Source organism: Episyrphus balteatus, chromosome 1, assembly GCF_945859705.1.
Source record: "Episyrphus balteatus chromosome 1, idEpiBalt1.1, whole genome shotgun sequence".
In the NCBI taxonomy this organism is placed as follows: Eukaryota; Metazoa; Arthropoda; class Insecta; order Diptera; family Syrphidae; genus Episyrphus; species Episyrphus balteatus.
In genome coordinates, this window is record NC_079134.1 from 74,128,550 (window position 1) to 74,151,834 (window position 23,285).

A 23,285-nucleotide genomic window follows, 5' to 3' on the forward strand; every position below is an offset into this window, starting at 1 on the left:
TTTCATTCCAAAAAAAAAATTCGTTGAAAAAAAGACCATAAAATCGCTAAATTTTAATATTTCAAAAAAATCCTACGTACTTCACTAGAAAATAGTATTTTTAAGCTCCACACAAAATTTCAGCCCAATCGGTTAAAAACTCTAGGAGTTAGTTGGTCGCCCGATGGGAGCACAAGATTTTACTATCATCCTGAACTACACCACCATTTAAAAAATTTCACATCATTAAAAAAATTAACATTAGCCTACTCTGTTACCTATTAATATACTTAATTAAACTAAACAAACACCAAAAGAAAATAATATTTCTTCTTTGTTTTATACGCTGATGAATATGACGCTCGATTTCATGGTTTACAAGGTGTTATTATCCCTTAAATCAGAAATTTATTTGGCAGTCCCCTTCGCTCTTCGCCCCTCTTTCCTATGACACGATAATTGTTTTACTTAAGACTTAATTTTGGCGTTCAGAGCGAGTCGTTTTTTGTGTCGCTTTAGTACAAACGACTTACGTAATAGGGGTGAATGTATTCCCCTTTTCCCACTAACAACCGATACATGCCAGTCTAAATACTGGGTGGAGGCTACGAGCTGGCTAGTTTATATAGGTATACCTATATGTAATTTTGTGATTTAAATTGTTTTTTTTTTTTTGTATGAAAATCTTTTTAAAAAAATACGCTAAGAAAATAGAACAATTACACGCAAGAAACCATATTTTAACTTTCGTGTTTTTTTAATAATCACGTTCCTTAGGAGTGTTCACGTGAGAATAAGAAGGACTAATGAAGCTATCATATGTATGTACTTGTACATATTTGAAAAAGTTGATGTGATTTTACTTGGGGAACCCATGGTTGTACAAAAATACCAGCGATTTATTAAAGCTATCCGTGTTTTACTGGCGAAAATACAGCAAAGATTCGGGTGGAAACCGTGAGTTTTAAAGAGGAATTTCGTGATTTTAAGGGGGCAACCAAATCATTAATTTAACCGAACTAACCCTACCCTTGGTTTTAGTGGCCAACCCGTGCTTTAAACGACACGTTCCATGATTTATTTTTTCCCGGCTACCGAAGATTTTGAAGATGATTTTAGCAAAAAAAAAAAAAAACACAATCGTACAGCATGTTATGTAATTTTTCCAAAGTAATTCGGGATGTTTTCGTTTATCGGAGAAACCAGTGATTTTAATGACGCGACATTGTGATTTTACCCAAGATTTTCATAATGTTAAGAACAAACCTGTTCACAGCTGTGGTTTAACCGAAGTGACTCTTGATTTTCGTGCAAACCATCATTTAATTGCGGAACTCAAACTCATTGAAATAAAATGCACGAAATAAACCACTTTTGTTATGGGGTTTTCGTTTGGTATAAAAATCAATTTATTTTTTGATTTAGATCTGTCAAAAAACTGATTTTTTCCACAGTACACATAAAAAGGTAATATCTTCCCACCTGACATTGGTCGCCAAATTGTCAAAACATAATCAATGTCAGACCGTAATTCTTAATTAATTGAAATAACCGACGAAAAACGCACAAAAACCGAAACACCACTAATTTTTTAACAATTATTGATTTATTTTCCGCGAAGAAACACGAAGAAAATTTGTTATTTTTCAATTTATAATTTTTTCAAATGACATTTTTTAATAAATTAAAACAAAACACATTTCCTGTTAACTGCGATTGAAATATAAAAATTAAAGGCCGACCTGACAGATTGGTGCCTATTTTTGACAAACAAATTTTGACAACGTTCGGAAGATATTACCTTATTATGTGCACAGTACACATAAAAAGGTAATATATTCCGAACTGACATTGGTCGCCAGATTGTCAAAACATGACACTCTGGCGACCAATGTCAGCTACCGAAAACGCACAAAAACCGATAAACCACGCACACCATTAATTTTTAAGTGAATTATTTATTCGTCCAGCTCATCTTCGAATAAAAAAATTAACTGTGGAATCAACGGCGGATCCAGCGAAATATGTATCCCCCCCCCAGAACTGGTTCATACTTAAAGCAAATCAAATTATAAGAGTTGTTTTAATTATATGAATAACAACAGAAAAAACTTGATTGAAACTTTGTTTATTTCTGGCTGGAAATGCGAATTGTATAAATAAATAAACGACTTTTTTTTGGGTAAACACGAATTTTTTTTCTATTAAAAAAAAATTTAATTGTATATGCAACTTTTTTTTCATACGGAGGGGTTGAAGTACACAGTTTAAAAAATTTCCACTTTTTTCGTTGTTTTTTTTTTTAACATTAGTGTTGTTAAAATAGCGCAACACGCCACAACATTTCAAAACCTATATATTATTGAACTGCTGGAACATTGAACAATCTTGCATTTCAAGAATTTGCCCAAGTTTGCACCCCCGAACCGGCTTTGAAAAAATTAGTTGTGGGGAGAACGATTTAAAGTTTTGAACTCTGGACTAAAACGTTCGTAAGCGAAATATGTATCAAAACAGCATTTTAGGATTGTACATGCTTTAATGATTTTTAATATTTCCTAATTTTTCTCCCGGGTAATCGTAAGCACTTAAGTGGCTTTAACCAAGAAAATGAAAATTTTTCCTTCCGAATAACTTTTTTGTCATTTGATACCTATTTGATGTGGAAAATGTGCCCAAATATTTTTGGCAAGGTTTTAGACCAAAATACCGCATTGTGCGTCGTTAATATTCGCTGCTTGTCAGTCAGTCGTATGATACTTCACTTTATTTCTAGCTGTGATTGCTGATTTTTTTGCCAATCCGTCCCTTGTGGACGGATGAAAAGCTGAAAAGCCTATACTATACCATGAAAATTTGTAAATCCGCCTCTGCTCGAAAATCAAATCATTTTTTAGAGTAATAAAATCAATTTTATTATGATTAACAAAACTGCCAGTTTTAGATCTATTGACAATAGCATTTTGTACCTATAGCATTTTTTTTGTATTATTGGAACCACCTTACTGATTTTAACTTCATTAAATGGAGAGAATAACTCATTGTAGGTAGGTACCAGGGACAGAATGCAGAATGATGGTTGTTCGCAAGGCGCAACGTTTTATCTCTGTGAAAATTTATATTTTTAATGAAAAAAAATCAAATAATGGCATTTAAGCATTAACTACATTGGCTTAAAAGTGTTAAAGTACAAAAGTGAAAATTTTAAAACGTACTTCTGGATGGTAAACTTAATAAAATGATGCAGAAAGCTTATTTTTTTGGTCTCAAAAACAATTGATATACCCTTTTTCACAAAAAACTTGCGCATTCTAAGCAAATGAAAGGAATAATTTACCATAAGGGCGCCGGGCGGTTGCAGCGAGTTCCCATCACCAAACAAAAATAAATACACCCCTGGACACTTTTATTTCAACAAATTTTATTATTTTTATGACTTAATTCTACCAGAATCCAATTCTAAATTATTCTACGATAATCTTTATTTATATAGCAGAGAAAACGAGGTTTGAAAATCACTCTCAATAGAAAAAAAAAATGAAAAATTGTTCGACATGGTTGTATTGAAGTGTTAATATTCCGAGATCTACGAGATGTACTTTTGAAATAAAGGTCTCTAAAGACTTATGATAAGATAACTGAACGAATATAAACAAAAAATTACCAAAGTTTTGTCGAAAAATTAGGAAAAAAAATAAAATAAGTTTCCACGTTTGATTAAAAAAATCGAGAAAAAAAATCAGTATAGCTACCTTCAAACTCTTATAACATGAGAACGCCGCAACTTAATGTTTATGACCTTAAAATGTACCTTAGATTACACAAATTGTTTTTGGTTTTTTCAAAAAAAAAAATTTTACACCCTCATACCAAAGATTATAGAATACTATAATCTTTGCTCTAAAAAACCATACAAAAAATTATTAAGAAGCAATGGCAACACTTACAGTTATGAATGATACCTTTTTCAAAAGCTAGAATTGTGCACTTATTTATAGTTTTTAAATCAAGTTATTTTAATTAGTTGTTTTCGAAATAATCGATTTCAAAGTCAACAATTGTGAAAAAGACGTTTAAAAAAATACATTGAATACTATTTTTGTCAAGACTTTGGGTTTCATTACGGGATAAATTGATAAAATAAACTGCCTCAGTAAATTCCTTACCAAAAACTGAAAACCATATATTTCTATGCCTTCTAGTTTTTGAGAAAATTGGAAAATAGGAAAACTACTTTCTTTATCAGATTTTTATTTTCTTGGCTATTTTGCTTTGACATTATCAAAAATCAAAAATTTAAAAGTACTGTGCTTAATCTACTTCGATTCCATGAATGGGTTTTATTTCCATTTAAAATTGGACCTTAAAAATAAAATTTCTTGGTACCAGTGTGGTACCAGAACGCTCATTAGTCAGCCTGATAAAGAAAGTAGTTTTCATAATTTCCAATTTTCTCAAAAACTAGAAGGCATAGAAACATATGGTTTTCAGTATTTGGTAGGAAATTTAATTTTACAATTCTCGGCGCCTAAGTTATCGTACTCGAGCCTTGCGTTGATATGAGTTTTTCTCGAAAAAACACGTTTACGGGGGGTATCTCGAAAAAGGAAGCTAATCCGATTTTGGTAAAAATGGATTATTATTGTTGAGGTCCTCAGGAACAAAGCCTCATCTTTAGTTTTTGTCGTCATTTTAGGTCAACCTTAAACTTGTTCAGGCTCACTGTGAATAGTAAAAGAGAAACTGAAACTGGCCTTTTTTAACTGATTTAACAAGTGCTTAAGCATGCTTTTTCATTTAATTTTTTGTTTTTTTCTACACTTTTTTTTATTTTTTTAATTTTTTTAATTTTTTTTTTTCTCATTTAATAGGTACTTCATTTTTATTTTTTTCTATATAGTTGAATGCTTGCGCATGCTCCTATATAGATTAGACTGATTCAAAAATAAATTATTTTTTTTGTTCAAAGCATTGTTGAAAATATTGTTGGAAATGACGAAAAGAAAATACTGTAAAAGTTTCAGCCCTTAATGTTAACATTTAGTACCGCCGCGCCGCATCGCAAATTTCTATTTCCCATACGATTTGTATGGGAAAGATTGTGTATTTGTTTTTAGAATTTTTTATATTTTTAATGGTTCATCCAAAAGGCTTGACAAAATCATTTTCTTTTCTCTCTACAAAAAAGCTCTTAATAGTTTTTTTGATTTACCCCCGCGTTTCGAAGTTATTCAACTTTAAAATATAAAAAGTAATTTTTTTCTCACTGTTTTCCGATTTTTTGACGAAATTATTAGATTTTTCAAAAAATTTGTCAAAATTTACGAATATTTGTATTCTATGTTGTGTTTTTGTTGCACAGATCCTTTTATATAACTCTCAAACCCCTAATACTATCATATTAGATTTCTTCAAAAAATTTGAATTATTCATTTTTTTCAATTAAAAATTATTTTAATTAATTTTTCGCGTCCGTTTTTTTTAAATTTTATAAATGCAATTTTGTAGAGCGTTCAATTTTATACAAGAAAATGATTAAATCTAGCCTTTTTGATGAACCATTAAAAAGATAAAAAATTCTAAACACCAATACACAATCTTTCCCATACAAATCGTATGGGAAATAGAAATTTGCGATGCGGCGCGGCGGTACTAAATGTTAACATTAAGGGCTGATACTTTTACAGTATTTTTTTTCGTCATTTCCAACAATATTTTCAACAATGCTTTGAACAAAAAAACAAATTTTTTTTGAATCAGTCTAATATAGATATTTACTTTTAACATTTTGTAACTGCTTGTAATAAGCAGCCCCGCTCTTATCTCGTGCAAATATCAGAAGTATATACCAGAGAACTAAACGAGTCGAGTATTGTTTACGAACATCGAGTACTTACTCGAAAAAAACGATCTCGAACAAACAGAATCAACACAACTCAAATATGTTCGAGCTTTCCTGTTTAGGAGTATGATGACTCGTAAGTAATCCTACATTTCAAACGAGTTCAATCGATCATTTTTCTGTTCGATTAAAATCGAGTAAATGATCGTGAACAAAACGTTTATGATCAATGTGATCGAAATTACTCGAACTGGAAAGGAAATGTTCATAGTGTTCGAGGGTGGTTTTTCTTGTAGCATAAATAAAAGAGAATCTGTTTGGTACACAAAAGCAAGTTACATTTGTTTTATTTAAATTAATTAATTTGACAAGATAATGAAATGAAGAAAAACATATTTGAATAAAATAAAATTAAATACAGAAATAAGAGAAAAATTAAATAAAACTTAATGTTAGATACAAAAATTTATATTTATTTATTTAAAAAAAATATTTAAATCGGATTTATCTTTAAGTTTGAATTCGCAATCATCAAATTATTAACAGTTTCTGGGTTCAACCTCGATCGTTTTTCTGTAATTATATTTCCAGCCTGTTAAAATGCATTTCACACCACCATTGAAGAATATCCACAGGGCCTTTCGAATTAAACTGAATGTATCTTTCTATTTCAAATTCAATAGAATTCACACTCGTTGTTGTATTTTCATTCATAAAATCCGAGAAAATCTAACTGGCCCTGGAACAAGTTGTTGGTTGTTCGTACAAAATATCTTCAGATGCCGCAGCAGTAGCAGGAACTATTGACTTTATGTATGACTTTTATATTTTTTACATTGTTGGTTATGGTTGTTTTAATGGGAAGCATGTCTTTCACGTTAACATGTTCTCCGTATTTAGAACCGATTTTTATACACTCTGCATTCCAGAGCCTTCTACAGTAGAAAACGGTCTTATATCTTCAATACACAGCTTCACGGACACATCAAAAACTGCTTTCTTATCGGCCATCGACACAATCACTTCTTTGTTTATATTTGGCAAGGTTTCTTTAAAATATCTGTGTCTCAAAAGGTTCGTCGTTGTTTTAAAATTGTTCATCACTTTTTTGCACGACCTGCATGCCACAAAGTTTGGTATAGTATCACCATTTTGATTTTGTATTTCGCCAAAAGTCCCCCATACCTTACTTCGGCAGTTTCTTTTGATGCAAATAGAAAATATATTATTATTAAGATTTAAGCTAATACTTTGTTCTTCCATTATTTTTTATAAAACTATTACTTTTTTAAATGAACTCAGAAAATTACTATTTAAATATTGTTCTCGCAAGAAATCAGCTTTTGAACTAAAATATTTCATTCATAACTTTCCCTTTAACCCTTTCATGCTGATTTGTAATTTCCCCAATATACCTACCCGAAAAAATATTAATTTGTTTTAAAAACAATCATCCCAAATCGCATTATTGCATATTTTTTAGGGATATGTTTCTACTACGCACCTACCTGCACAAATTAACTGGGCATTCCCCACTACCCCATTTGTATTGTTACCTAACGACTAATTACTATTTTATTTACTTAGTCATTGAAAATCCCTTTCTAAAACCACAATTGTAAAATTAAAATAACCTGCTTTAATTGCAGTTGTACCGCAAACAACCAACCCTCAAAACCTAAATACAAAAAAAATATGCAACTGGTACCTATAGGACGTAGAAATTGGAAGTGGTTGTTTTCATTGTTCAAACTGCTCATGATTTTTCGATCACGTTCGAACACTTCGATCACTTTCGATCATTTCGAGTAAAGCCTACCCTTCAAGCAAGAAAACGGAGTTCAACAAAGAAACTCCGAACTCCGACCGCGAAAGACGGGGTTGCACTCACACACTTGCAATTTTTTGTATATGAACACAAAGTCGAAGGAGAAATCGTGGTGAAAAAACCAATACATATAAAATCGGCTCCGCGGTGATTCTAATTTCCATAATAATTTGAGCCGCCTTCGGACCAGTTTCTGCCTCGAAGTCGGACTCAGCTCCGCCTGGATTCGGACCGAGGTCGGACCTGTTTGCTTGAAGGGTAGTGTTTATGAACAGTCGATCAGTTTACGAGTAATTTTGTTCGTGGGTATTGGGGATCGAGTATACTCATGAGTTCAAACAATTTGTATGGTTTTGTGTGTGAGTATTTTTGTTTATGAGTAAGATGATTTACGAGTATAGAGAGAAAACGATCGAGCACGAACGATCATTTTAAAAAATTTAAATTGTTCGAACAGGTTCGAACATACTCATTTGTATCTCTTACCCCGTTTGTATGACCGATTTAAAGATCGAATTGAAACTGAATTGAAATTTCGATCCAGATATATGGAAGTACCAGATCGAGGAATCGAATTGAAATAGAATCGAAAACACAATCTTTTTAATATATTTGCATTAAAATAGAAAAACCTAACCATAAACAAAGTGCAAGTAAAACTAGATATCATTAGACATACATACAGTTAATTTGCAAATAAGAAGACAATCACACACAATTTCCACTATAAATTATATCTCAAGTATTCAATTCATTCGGTTTACCTATACATATTTTCGATTCGATTCAGCTCCCCGAGTCGGATCGGATCGCCAAATCCGGATTCAATTCGATTCAGGTATATATAGACCCAAATCCTGATTCAATTCGGATTCAAATCGCCATACAAACGGGGTATCTGGTATATACAGCTGCGAGAAAAAAAATAGCAGTGCTTTGAAGAATATTTTTAAAAAAGCTTTAAACATTAAAAAAGCTTTGATTTTGGAAATTTTTTTAAGTAAAACTCCTTAAATTTCATTAAAATTTAATTTTTAGTAAGAATTTAATGAATATATGTAGATTTATATTTGGTTATGCGGGCTACTTTGGTCAATTGATTTTAAATGCAAATAAAAAAACTTTATTCCATCTTTTACCCAACGTTTCGTCGCTACTCACGACTTCTTCAGGGGTTTTTTATGATCTTTATTAGAGTGGAGCGTTTTTGGACTTTTCTTTCAGATCACTGCGTGCAACTCATGGTTTATGCCTTGTGCTCTTCTGAACATATTCTGATACTTTTTTTTTACTCGACAATGGAAAAATAAAAATCGGGAAGCCTCTGAAGATTGCTCGTATTTCACGAAAATCGATATTTTATGAGGCGTTAGAACCCATCTGAATTGACTTAATCTTTTTCATTTCACTACCAACTGCTCATAACTTATGCTGAGTGATCTCTAGTACCAGATCTGAACCCCTATTTTGAGTCGTTAATGGAAAAAACGAAATCGGGAAGGCTCCGAAAAATGCACATTTTCGCAAAAATTCAGATTTTTTAAATTGTGTAAAATCCCGCCCAGAACAAATTTCTTTTACAACTTGTCTGTATTTGTTATATTTGTTAGAACCTATTTGAACCTTAAAAGCTATGGAGCACTCAAACTGAGAACTTTTCTGTAATAATGACGTCGTTTATGGGGGATTTAAGAAAATGCTACTTTGACATCCCCTGACCCATTTCAATAGAATTTTAAACTCTAATACTACACTTAAAAACTTCGTTAATAAATTTAATTTTTATATATAACACTAACCTTTGTAACTGCGTTTAATTTATGTCGATATCTTAGTTCAATCCTTAGATATTTGACATTTAGGTGTTTCCATAATTCTTGCCCATGCTTAATTTTTTTTTAACTTTACCTGCAGACGGTTTTCTTAAATACCATACAATCTTTTGTTTTCCACAAACTTTTGTGTTTAATATTGTTAAATTCATAAAAATAAATCGTTAAACGGTATAATTATTACGCCATTTTGACTTCGAAATAAAAATTTAGCATGGGCAAGAAAATAGTATAGGCAAGAATTATGGAAACACCTAAATGTCAAATATCTAAGGATTGAACTAAGATATCGACATAAATTAAACGCAGTTACAAAGGTTAGTGTTATATATAAAAATTAAATTTATTAACGAAGTTTTTAAGTGTAGTATTAGAGTTTAAAATTCTATTGAAATGGGTCAGGGGATGCCAAAGTAGCATTTTCTTAAATCCCCCATAAACGACGTCATTATTACAGAAAAGTTCTCAGTTTGAGTGCTCCATAGCTTTTAAGGTTCAAATAGGTTCTAACAAATATAACAAATACAGACAAGTTGTAAAAGAAATTTGTTCTGGGCGGGATTTTACACAATTTAAAAAATCTGAATTTTTGCGAAAATGTGCATTTTTCGGAGCCTTCCCGATTTCGTTTTTTCCATTAACGACTCAAAATAGGGGTTCAGATCTGGTACTAGAGATCACTCAGCATAAGTTATGAGCAGTTGGTAGTGAAATGAAAAAGATTAAGTCAATTCAGATGGGTTCTAACGCCTCATAAAATATCGATTTTCGTGAAATACGAGCAATCTTCAGAGGCTTCCCGATTTTTATTTTTCCATTGTCGAGTAAAAAAAAAAGTATCAGAATATGTTCAGAAGAGCACAAGGCATAAACCATGAGTTGCACGCAGTGATCTGAAAGAAAAGTCCAAAAACGCTCCACTCTAATCTTTATTTAACATTATGAAAAAAACTTTTTGTTTATTATTTTATACAATTTGTCTAATTTTTAAAAACTTACATGTTGTTTTTTTTGTTGTTGTATTTTACATTGTTTGGTTGGTTTTGTTTTTTAAAATTTTATTTTTATTTCGTTTGAATAAAGAAAATGAAAAATATTCAAACTATTTAATAAATTAACATTAAAAACTATTTAACTATTTAATAAATTAACATTAAAAACAAGAGACTAATAAATTAAAAAGACAAACATAAATTATCACAGTGTAGTTCAGGTACTTATTTTATTGCTAATGCGTAGCTTACAATGGTGTTGTCTCGATCTTCTTGAGTGTTCATCGTTCTTTTATGTTTTGTTGTATGCGCAAGCTTTCAAGAGTATACCTCGTCGTCATTCTCTTCTCTTTGTCGAGTACTCTTACATCATCGAAATTTGGTATGTGGCCGCTATCAATTATATGTTGTGATAGCCCTGTTGATGGTTTCTTCTTTTTTATGTCCGCTTTGTGCTCCGTCATTCTTATACCCAGTTGTCTTTTTGTTGTTCCGATGTAAGTCAAATTGCACTTCTCCCCTTCTGTCCCCCCGCAGCATACCTCATAGACAACGTTGTGTTGTTGGTTCTTTTCAATCGGAGCTTTGGTGTTCGTGAAAATGTTCCTGAGTGTGGCATTTGACTTATATGCGTATGATGCGCTTTCTTGTTTAATGATTGAATGTAAGCTTCTACCGTCTGTTAACTTTGGAATGTAGCGAATGCTGAAGTACCTGATTATGCTGTTGTTGTTATTAGTTGTTGTTGTTTTATTTATCGGATTTGTTGTTTGATTTATTTTCTTTTGGATTAGGTTGTTTATTATAAAATTTGGATAGTTATTCATTTGGAGAATGGTTTTGATTTTGTTAATGTTGTCATCTTTGAATTGAACGTCGCTTATATCAAGTATTTTGTTTATGAAATTTGCTGCTGTGTTGATTTTGTGTGAATTAGGTTGTGTTGATAAGTAATTTATCATCCTTCCTGACGATGTAGGTTTTGAATACCAATTAAATATGATTCTATTATTATTTCGGTGCATTTTAACGTCTAAGTAGGGTAGGCTTTTGTTTTGTTCCATTTCTATTGTAAATTGTATTTTTGTGTGATAATTGTTGAGTGTATTTAGTATTGTTTCTTTATCTCTTTCTTTTATTATCGCAAATATATCGTCTACATACTTTGAAATGTGTCTAATATTTATGTTTTTTTCTTTTAATTTTTGTTTTGCATTGTCAAGAAGGTCATCGATCTTCTATGTGATTACTTTTAAAAAGATCATTTACGATTTCATTATTAATTTTTTGTAGTTTTTGAGTTGAATCTGTTCTTATTTTTTTGTAAGTGTTTCTGTCTTCTAAGAGTTCATTTATTTTATTATTATAATCTTCCTTGTACATTATTACTGTTTTACTTCCTTTGTCAGCTTTTGTTATTATTATTTTATTTTTATGTGTGTGTAGAAATTTTTGTGTTTTTTGGTATACTTTTAGAATGAATTTTTCCACTGTGGTGTTTTTTATGTTTCTCTTATAATCAATGACTTTGTGTGCTATTGTTGACCTGGCTATTTCTTTTTCTCTTTCATTTTCTATTGTTCTAATACTTTGTTCTACGCTTTGTACCCAAATGTAGGTTAGAGTCCCCGTTACCTTTGGGTATCAAAAAAAAATTGTTACCCGTTATCAAAATCCCGAGATATAGGCGTTTGAAGTTGGGGGTGCGAAAAAGCTTCTGGGAGCTGAACGCTTTGACCTAGAGACATGGGAATGGTGCCATATGAAAGCTTATATTCTCAGCTACCCGATAGTGGTATAATCGGGTTTTTGGATTTTTTTCAAAATTCCGAGAAAATCCAGTTTGAAAGTTCGGGTAAATTGTTTTTTTTCGAAAAATCCCCGAACCTTTGAACGCTCCTGGAAGCTAAACCGCTTGAGAGAAATTTTTGGCAGTGATGCGAAATGGTAGCTTATGTCATGGGCCTACGCTCTGTTCATAAAAAACCCCTGAAGAAGTCGTGAGTAGCGACGAAACGTTGGGTAAAAGATGGAATAAAGTTTTTTTATTTGCATTTAAAATCAATTGACCAAAGTAGCCCGCATAACCAAATATAAATCTACATACATTCATTAAATTCTTACTGTAAATGGGTTTAAGTGGACTGTAGTTTTTTATAGGATTTTATATTAAAGTTTCTTAGTCTTCTCTTTTAAAATAAATCAAACACGCTTTTTATTCGACCTTTCTGGGCTTGTACTCAACTTTATTGTGCCGTGATAGCCACGGCAGAGCTTTACAAAAGAATGACGAAAGATAAATTCACAATGGGTTACAAGTTAAGTCGTTAACAGAATAATAAAAATTAATTCACAATAATGATCAGAAAATTTAAGTAAATAACGCAATGGCAAAAATTTAAATTTAGACTGGTAAACATCCTCCCGCCGTTGAAAGATATTTCAACTAAATGTCTATGAATAGCGGGCATAGCTTGGAAATCGGTCGCTTTGCTTCTCCCTTGGATGTTCTCACGGATACAACTCGAACTAGACCATCAGCTCCCGGATAGATTTGAGTAATTCTACCAACGAGCCACTGGCATGGGGGCTGATTGTCGTCTTTGATGATAACGATATCATTTATTTCGATGTCTTTGAGCTTCTCAGCCCATTTATTTCGTTTTTGGAGCTGACTGATGTAATCGCTCGACCACCTTTTCCAAAACTGTTGAACAAGTCGCTGAACATACTGCCACCTCTTTAACGTTTTAACGCCATCGTCTATGGGCTGGTCAGGAACACTTGTCATGGGACGCATAATTAAAAAATGCGCTGGCGTAAGAGGATCAACGTCTCCTTCAAAACGGGAACACAACGGTCGAGAATTGGCGCAAGCTTCTATCTGACAAAGTATTGTTGTAAATTCCTCGTACGAAACTATGGTATTGCCTAGTATTCTCCGGAGGTGAAACTTCACCGTTTTGACGCCTGCCTCCCACAGACCACCGAAGTGTGGAGCATGTGGAGGTATAAAGCGCCAGTTGATGCCCTGGGTCGTCAAATCGTCGGTGACATCACCCTGAAATTGGTCTGAGAAAAATTGTTTGGACCATTCGCGAAGCTGATTATTGGCACCGATGGAATTCGTGCCATTGTCGCTGAAGATGGTGTCGCAACGGCCACGTCTGGCAACGAAACGTCGTAAGGCAGCTATAAAGGCTTCTGACGTCAAATCCGTAACTGCTTCTAAATGAAGAGCCTTGGTAGCTAAACAGACGAATAAGGCGATATAGGTTTTAAATCGCTTGGCACCACGACCTTTCCAAGAACTAACGATAAAGGGACCAGCGTAATCGACGCCGGTGTTGTTTGTAACATTTGTATGTTTACCTTATTATTTATATTTTTATAACATGTACCAATACCAAGTAAATTAGATCGAACCATTATAATCCTATGTATTAATTTATACCAAGCAGTAAATCAATGTAATGTAATTGAACGGTTTTGGCAGTCACTCGAATATTGTCCGCCAACCAAACAACAACTCTAATCTTTATATTTTCAATAGTATTAAGAAATATTATAAGTAATAAAATAAATGAATTCTTTTATAAAAGTTACAGTCTTTCTTTATTAAGAATAAACACAACAAACTGGCGACGAGGAAAAAGTTAAAAGTCGTGCAAATAAAAAAAAAAAAAATTAAAAAAAAGTCAGTCACACAAAAAAAAAAAAGTGAAAATGTCAAGTCGATTGGTTGGCCATATCGAACCATTTGTACCAGGTGCAAATTTCAAAGCATACGAGGACAGAATTCATCAATTCTTCATCGTCAATGATCTTCAGGAAGAAGCTAAGACTCCTTTTTTCATCACAATTGTGGGAGCTGAAATATATGAAGTCTTGATGTCCCTCACGATGCCTGATCTTCCAAGTTCAAAGGATTTTTCAACCCTGATGACTTTGCTACGTAATCATTTTTCACCAAAGAAAAATAAAAGAGCTGAAAGATATGCTTTTTATAAAGCCAAACAGGAGGAAGGTGAGCCAATAAACGATTTCATAGTGAGATTAAAATCTTTGGCCCAAACATGTGAATTTGGTGGTTTTTTGAAAACCAAAACCACTGACAAAATGGTGGCTGATCACATGCTTCAAATTTTGGATGAAAATCTCACTGATCGTTTTATTATTGGTCTTCGCGATGAAAAAATTCAACAAGTACTCCTAAATGATGATTCCCTTACATTCGAGAAATACTGTGAGAAAGCGTTGAATATGGAGCTGTCACAAAAAACATCGAGGTCATTGCAAGCTGTGCCACAACAAGCAATTTATCGTCAACAAAGAAATAACTATTTCAATCGTCAAAGTCATCAAAATGCAGCAAGAAAAAACAATTCGCATACACCATCAGCACAGTCAAATCATCCGAGTCAGTCTAGTCATTCGCATCAGTCCAGTCAGTCCAATCGTCGTTTCGAGTCCAACCATCCATCGTGTTATCGTTGTGGAAGAAATCATAACCCAAACACCTGCCCTGCTAAAAATTGGGAATGTTTTCTTTGCCACGCAAAAGGTCACACATCTACTTTCTGTAAAAAGAAAAATCGAAATCAAGTAAATGCTGTCAACACACTTGATACCGAAGCTATGAGCATAAACACCATCGAGTCATCAGACACATGTGCACAGGGACCGCTCCAGTGTGAGTTACTTGTAAATGGTCAACCTGTCACAATGGAAATCGACACAGGTGCAACAGAATCAATTTTAAGCGAAGCTGAGTTTATTTTAAGATTCCCTAAAGCAAAATTAAATAATATTGTAAATAATCTTTGTTCCGTTACAGGTAGCATTATAAAAGAACTAGGAAGTATGAATGCTGAAGTCAGTCTTGGAGTAGAAAAGTTCGTGTTAAAATTAATTGTGATCGAAGGTCAATGGCCCAAAAAGCCCCTACTTGGACGGACGTGGTTAGATACCCTATTTCCTAATTGGAGACAACATTTTTGTTTTGAAAAAAGAATTCAAACTGTAAGTAATAATTATTTAAACGTAGTCAGTGAAATAAAACAAAAATTTCCGGGTATTTTGAATAAAAATTTAACAAGTCCAATTGTCGGGTTCACAGCGAGCGTTGTTTTAAAAGAAAATTCGAGTCCAATATTTCATGCCGCGTATAACGTTCCATATAAATTACGCGAGAAGGTCGAAGCCGAGTTAATTAAAATGTGTAATGATAAAGTTATTGAACCTATTGAATATAGTCGGTGGGCGAGTCCAGTGGTGGTTGTCCCTAAAACAATTGGTGATATTCGGCTTTGCGTGGATTTCAAAGTTACTATCAACAAATTTATAGAAACCGCATTTTATCCTTTGCCTAATCCACAGGATATTTATGCAAATTTAGCAAATTGTTCGGTATTTTGCGTAATCGACCTCACAGGTGCATACCAACAACTTGCCGTCGATCCAGCTTGTCAGGATTTGTTAGTTATTAATACTTTAAAGGGTTTATATCGCTGTCTTCGATTACCCTTAGGTGTCGCGAGTGGTCCAGCGATATTTCAGTCCGTAATGGATCTTGTGCTCCTTGGTTTTAAAAACGTATTTTGTTATATCGATGACATTCTCATCGGTGGTGCTTCAGAGGGTGAGTGTAAAAAAACTTTGTTTGAAGTGCTAGCAAGATTGGATAAACACAATATTCGTATAAACATCGATAAATGTAAATTTTTAGAAGAATCGGTCGCGTATCTGGTTCATAATATTTCTGTCCGAGGTATTACACCAAAAGACGATAAGGTCAAAGCTATTTCTGAGGCACCTGCACCTCAAAATATAACTCAGTTACAGTCATTTTTAGGTCTAATAAACTATTATGGTAAATTTATACCTCATTTGTCTACGAAGCTAAAACCTTTATATAATTTGCTTCGTAAGGATGTTGAATTTTGTTGGAGTGTCGAGGCACAAAACGCCTTCCAAAACTGCAAAAAATTGCTTTTAACAAATAACATTCTTGAACTTTTCGACCCATCGAAACCAATAATTGTAGCAACTGATGCCAGCCCGTATGGTGTTGGAGCTGTGCTTTCGCACATAGTCAATGGGGTCGAAAAGCCAGTCATTTTCGCTTCCAGCACTTTGTCTGAGTCTGAAAAGCACTACTCCCAGCTTCACAGAGAGGCTTTAGCGATTGTATTCGCAGTCAAAAAGTTCCATAACTATTTATATGGTCAAAAATTTGTCATTTATACGGATCACCAAGCGCTCCGCGAGATTTTTAATCCCAACAAGGGAACTCCCCCTGTAGCTGCTTCACGTCTTCAGCGTTGGGCAGTTATACTATCCATGTACCTTTATACAATCTCATATAAACGCGGTTCGCTCATGTCAAATGCCGATGGTCTATCTCGTTTGCCAATCAAAGAAAGTACAGACGTAGAGCCAGTTGGCATTAATTTTTTTTCGTCTGAAAAAGATTTTTTTCTTCAGCCTTCACTTATTAAAGAACATTTAGTACATGACGATGTGCTCAATTCTGTTTATTCGTTTTTAATGGGTGGATGGCCAAAACAAATTCCACAGTCCTGTTTAGCATTTTTCAAAATTAAAAATACGCTTTCCACAGATGATGGTTGTATTTATAGAGGAAATCGCATAGTTTTACCAAATTGTCTAGTGAACTCATGTTTGAAAATTTTACATACAAATCATACTGGCATAGAACGTATGAAAATGATTGCCCGTTCCTATGTCTGGTGGATTAATTGCGATAAGGATATCGAAAATTTTTCAAAGTCTTGTGAAATTTGTCAAAAGACTCAAAACGTAAAAAGGGAAATAGTGACAACCAAATGGCCGCAGACTAATTCGCCTTTAGAACGCGTTCATATCGATTTTTTTTATTTCTCCGGGAAAAGTTTTCTTATTATTATTGATTCTTATAGCAAATATTGCGAAATCAAATATATGAAAAATACAACAGCTGAAAATACGATCTCACAACTTGAAGATTTTTTTGTCATTTTTGGTTTTCCGGTAGAAATCGTTTGTGATAATGGACCACCGTTCGGTTCCTTTAAATTTCAAAATTATTGCTCTAAATTCAAAATTAAATTAACTCATTCGCCTCCTTACCACCCCAGTCAAATGGACTTGCTGAACGTGCCGTACAAAATGTTAAAAAAGTTTTAAAAAAATTTTGTCTCGAAAAGGAAACGTCTTGTCAAGAAAACATTAAAAACTTTTTGTTTACGTACAGAAATACGCCTACAACTTCAACGTCCAAGACACCTTCAGAATTGATATTTTCTTATAAACCTAAATTTTATTTTGATATTTTGAATACTAAAGTTAAAACAAATTTGGATTATAATAAAAAATTTTGTATTAATAATAGTTCTAATGAAATGTTAAAAAAATTTAAAAATACAAAAAGCCTAAAATTTCAAAGTAGCAACAAATTTAAAGTAGGAGAGCTTGTTATGTATAAAAGCGATTTTAAAAATTTCATTCGATGGATTCCTGCAAAAGTCGAAAAAGTATTAAGCAGGTTTACATATTTAATAAAAGTGAACGATTATATTAAGTTTGTACACGAAAATCAATTAAGATACTCTAGTTTAAACGATAAAGTTTTTATAGCTGATTCTTGTTCAAGAAATATAAAAGAAAATATTTGTATTGAACCTAAAATAAAAATTGAAAATGAAACCAAAATTGAAATCGAAAATGAAAATGTAAACCAAAATAAAAATAAATTCAAAACAAATAAAAAACGACAAAGAGAAGAGTATGAAAATGGTAATTTAAGACCCTTAAGGCGCTCTAAAAGAGTTAAACAAAAACCAGATAAATTTGTACCTACTTAGTTTATGAATTTGATTTATAACGTTATATAAACATTGTATATACTTGAATATTTTTATTTTTTTTGTTTAAAGGTGGTCATAATCTAAGAAAGGGAAGATTGTAACATTTGTATGTTTACCTTATTATTTATATTTTTATAACATGTACCAATACCAAGTAAATTAGATCGAACCATTATAATCCTATGTATTAATTTATACCAAGCAGTAAATCAATGTAATGTAATTGAACGGTTTTGGCACTCACTCGAATATTGTCCGCCAACCAAACAACAACTCTAATCTTTATATTTTCAATAGTATTAAGAAATATTATAAGTAATAAAATAAATGAATTCTTTTATAAAAGTTACAGTCTTTCTTTATTAAGAATAAACACAACATTGTTGAAAGCTAATCCTGGTTCCAGTCGCTGCCTAGGTAAATCTCCCATCTGCTGTTTAAAGGGAATAGCACGCTGTCTCATACAATTTGGGCATTTATAGATGCATCTCTTGACCGCGTGGTGTACATCGAGGATGAAATGCTCCAACGATAATAAGTATGTCATTTGGCGAATTCCCGCATGAAGATTACGCATATGACAATCCAAAACGATGAGGTCTGTTAATCGATGCTTCTTGTGAAGGATTACAGGATACTTTTGATTAAATGGCACCTCGGCATTGGACACGCCACCTACACGCAGTACACCATCTTCATCAATAAACGGGTTCATTCTGAAGATTTTGCTTTTCGCTGCAACGGGTTTATTACGAAGTAAACAATCAATTTCATCGGAAAACGATGTTCTTTGTGATAATCTGAGTAAAGCGATCTTAGCGGAATGAATGTCACTCGGTGACAACCACAAATTATTCAAAGGAATCCTAGGCCTACGGTACTTTCGAATTAGACGTATACAACGCGCAACGACGCGAAGAAGTCGGTTGAGGCTACTAGACCATTGAAAAATATCGAACTCAGGCTCGGCTGAGATAGCGAAACAAGAAACTTCGGTTTCTTCGACGGCTAGGTTTGAATTAGGCAGTTGCGTGAAAATAACATCGGATTTTTGAAGGAATAACGGTCCTTTCCACCACAAATCTAATGAAGGCAAATGTTTGGGCATAATGCCTCTAGTACCACAATCCACTGGATTTTCTGCAGAGCGCACATAATGCCAAACTGAAGACGGTAATTGAGCAGTAACTTGAGCTAGTCGATTATCGGCAAAAACGTTTCTAGGGCGAGGATATCCCTGGATCCAATGCAACACTGTCGACGCGTCTGTGTATGGAAAGCATTCGATGTTATGTGAGTTGAGTGACTCTTTAGTCTTGCTAAGCAGCTTGGTAAGCAGTAAAGCGCCGCACAACTCGAGCTTGGGAATGGTCAACTTCTTTCTAACTGGTGCGACACGCGTTTTAGCACAAACGAGCGATGTGGAAACGCGTCCATCAGCTCTTTTAACACGACAGTATACTGCTGCAGCATACGCGGACTCAGACGCATCCGCGAATCCATGCAGCTCAATCAATTCCCCTTTTTCATGCTGGATCCATCGGGCAATACGAATTAATGCAATGTTTTTTAGATCCGCCCTAATATCAGCCCATTCGTCGTAGAGTTCTGAAGGAATTATCGAATCCCAACTTACTCCTTTAAGCCATAACTTCTGCATAAAAAGTTTCATTTTGATTATGGTAGGCGAAAGCAAGCCTAGTGGATCAAAGATCCGAGCGATATCAGATAAAACCTCCCTCTTGGATAGTTGGGATCGTAACGACGGTAACTGTAGACTGTATTTGAAAATATCAGCTTCAGTATCCCAAACTAAACCAAGTAATTTAACGCTAGAGTCACCCATCGGCAGGTCACTTGAAATTTCGAGGCTTTCGGCTTCAAATGTTGATAGAAATGTCGAAGAGTTAGAAACCCATTTCCGAAGCTCCATACCCGATTCCCTAAGGATTTTACACAAATCGTTTTTAGTTTGAACCGCGTCTTCAACCGAGTAGAACCCTTCGTTGTAATCATCGATGTAAAAATGATACTTAAGGCTGTTGCTGGCCTGAGGATATATTGTTGAACCGTTAATACCTATCTGCTTGAGTACTCTGGTAGTAATAAAGGATGCCGGAGCCGTTCCATAAGTCAGAGTCAAGAGGCGATAGTCGATAGGCTCTTGGTTAACGTCCTCTCTCCAAACAATTCTTTGGTAGTTGCTGTCATCGTCGTTGAACAAGATTTGGCGATACATTTTAGCAATATCCGCCCTTACTGCTACCGCGAATTTTCGAAATCCTATTAGCGAGGTCACGAGATCGTTTTGTATGACAGGTCCTACCATCAAGCAATCGTTAAGCGAAATGCCATTACTTGATTTACAAGACGCATTGAATACTACCCTCAGCTTTGTCGTTGTGCTAGAGGGTTTTAAGACGGCGTGGTGAGGCATATAAAAGGAAGGCTGATGTGATTCGCTCGGCGAAACGGGTGCCATGTGACCTAATAGCTCATACTCACGCATAAATCGGATATATTCCTGTTTTAGATCAGGATTATTAACAAATCTTCGTTCCATAGAATGAAGGACACGAAGAGCCGCATTCCGTGAGTTCCCGAACTCAACGGTTGACGTTTTAAATGGAAGCCTTATTACATATCGACCATCGGGCCGAACACAGTGGGTTGAAACGAAGTGATTTTCGATCTGCTCATGAACGTCTGATTGCGAAGAGTGGATCTCTGGAAAGTCTTCAAATCCCAAAAATCTTTGGAACAGATAATCGAGATCAATCGCAGTTGTAAAGATTTTAAATTGTTGCTGACTATCAGAAGAAATGTTTCCTGCGAGTATCCACCCGAAAGCAGTGTTTTGAGCTGTTGGCGAACCTGACGGATGAACGATTTTACCATCCGAAAGAATATCGAAGAAAACATCAGATCCGAGCAAAATATCGATTTTACTGGGTTTAAAACATTGAGGGTCAGCTAGCTGAAGATTTTCGAAAAACGCAAGTTTTGATTTTGGAATCGGTAAAGTAGGTAAATCGCCAGTCAATTTTGAGAGTATGTATGCTTTTGTAGAAATTATAAACTTTGACTCACCTGATGAGTGTAAACTCAAACTTACAACTCCTCTTGTTCCCAAGGAACTCCCGTTTTGCCCAATTCCATGAATAGGTATTCTAGCGTGAGATCTCTTCAAATTTAACCGTTGTACGCAATCTTCTGAAATTAACGTTGCCTGCGACCCGGAATCAAGCAATGCTCGGCATTTATGTAGCTGGCCGCGAACGTCAACAACAGAAATTATAGCCGTAGGTCAAAGTGTGTAGCACTCTCGGAGCGCATGATTGACTGAATGTACCGACATTCCACAAGCTATATTTTTTGAACAACCCGGTAAACTTACGTCAGGCCCAACGTGACCTTGATGTAGCATCGTATTATGTTTTTGCGAGCAAAGCCTACATACAGAAAATTTACAATCAGATATGTTATGTTTTACGCGGAGGCAATTTTCAAAAATTTTATTTGATTTTACTAGTTCAACGCGCTAGTTCTGTCCATTGGTACAGAAAGTGGTTTCGTTTACATTTTATGCACGGTTGTATACAGGGTGTCCCAAAAGTTAACGTCGAAACGAAAACGGTAGATAGGGTAGGTGGTGACAGTTATCAGAAAAATAATAAAAAAAATCGCAGCCATATATTTTGGGAGTTATGGGCATTTGAAAAAAAGTCGAAAAAATGGTCACCCTGTGACGGTTTTTCATGTGCCGTGACTACAAATCTTAAGTTTTCTCATTTTTTTCTTTTGTTACGGAACCTTGAATAACCCTGCTATCAAATGCATTCAAAAATTTTAACTCAGCTACATCAGTTTTAAAGAAAATATTACTTTTTTTTTTCATTTGAATAGTTTTTTCAAACGATAGTTTTTCATTTGAATAGCTTTTTTTTATTCGATAGTGTTTTCATTTGAATAGTTTTTTCAAACGATAGTTTTTTCATTTAAATAGTCTTTTCAAACGATAGTTTTTTCATTTGAATTTTTTTATATTCAGTTCCTGTTTACTTTCAGTCTATTAGATTGTTTTTTTTTTTTTTATTTAGTCATAATTTTATTTCTCTACTATTTTCGTTTTTCTCTTGATTTCACAATTTAATTGTAAATGATTTTATCTGAATTTGAAGGAAGGACTGAAGAAAGATGAATGATAATACACATATTGTGTGATCTTCCAAATGATATTTTGAAAGTTTTTCAGGACTGAATTTAAGTGTTTTATGTTGGAGTGCCCATATTTTCAAAACAAAGGCGGTAAAGAAGAAAAAGAAAGGCGGCACGGTACATGAAAAGAATAGAAGTTATCTGTCGGTCAGTGCGGTGTCATAAAAAAGTGACAAAACAGAAAAAAATAACTCTTTGACCTGGAAAGCGGAAGATTTTCATTGTTCAGCCAGTGTATGGTTTATGATCCTAATTAGTGGGAAAACCCCTCTTTTCAACCACTTGACGAGACATGGCGCCGGAAGAAGCAAAACATTCGCGCACGCACAAACAGCAGGTATCTGTGTCAACAAGTGGATTTTGTAAAGTGTTGTTAATCGGCTAGACAAATATATGATGCAACTGTGTGGTTAGTTTGGATTATTGTAGGTACAGTGGCGAGCAAAAAACTAGCAGTGCTTTGAAGAATATTTTAAAAAAAGCTTTAAACACTAAAAAAGCTTTGATTTTGGAATTTTTTAAGTAAAACTCCTTAAATTTCATTAAAATTTAATTTTTAGTAAGTGTTTACCAGTCTAAATTTAAATTTTTGCCATTGCGTTATTTACTTAAATTTTCTGATCATTATTGTGAATTAATTTTTATTATTCTGTTAACGACTTAATTTGTAACCCATTGTGAATTTATCTTTCGTCATTCTTTTGTAAAGCTCTGCCGTGGCTATCA

The 23,285-nt window shown here is 33.8% G+C and overlaps 2 protein-coding genes across 5 annotated transcripts in view; both read left to right on the forward strand.

Moving 5' to 3' along the window:
• LOC129905198 (nitric oxide synthase) overlaps positions 1-23,285 on the forward strand; it is an 822,682-nt gene that overhangs the window by 120,571 nt on the left and 678,826 nt on the right. The gene's annotated exons all lie outside the window — the stretch shown is intronic.
• Positions 12,773-22,469, forward strand: LOC129905199 (uncharacterized protein K02A2.6-like). Its single transcript, XM_055980621.1, has one exon. The coding sequence runs from the start codon at positions 14,200-14,202 to the stop codon at positions 17,659-17,661; it is 3,462 nt and encodes a 1,153-aa protein (XP_055836596.1). The 5' UTR covers positions 12,773-14,199; the 3' UTR covers positions 17,662-22,469.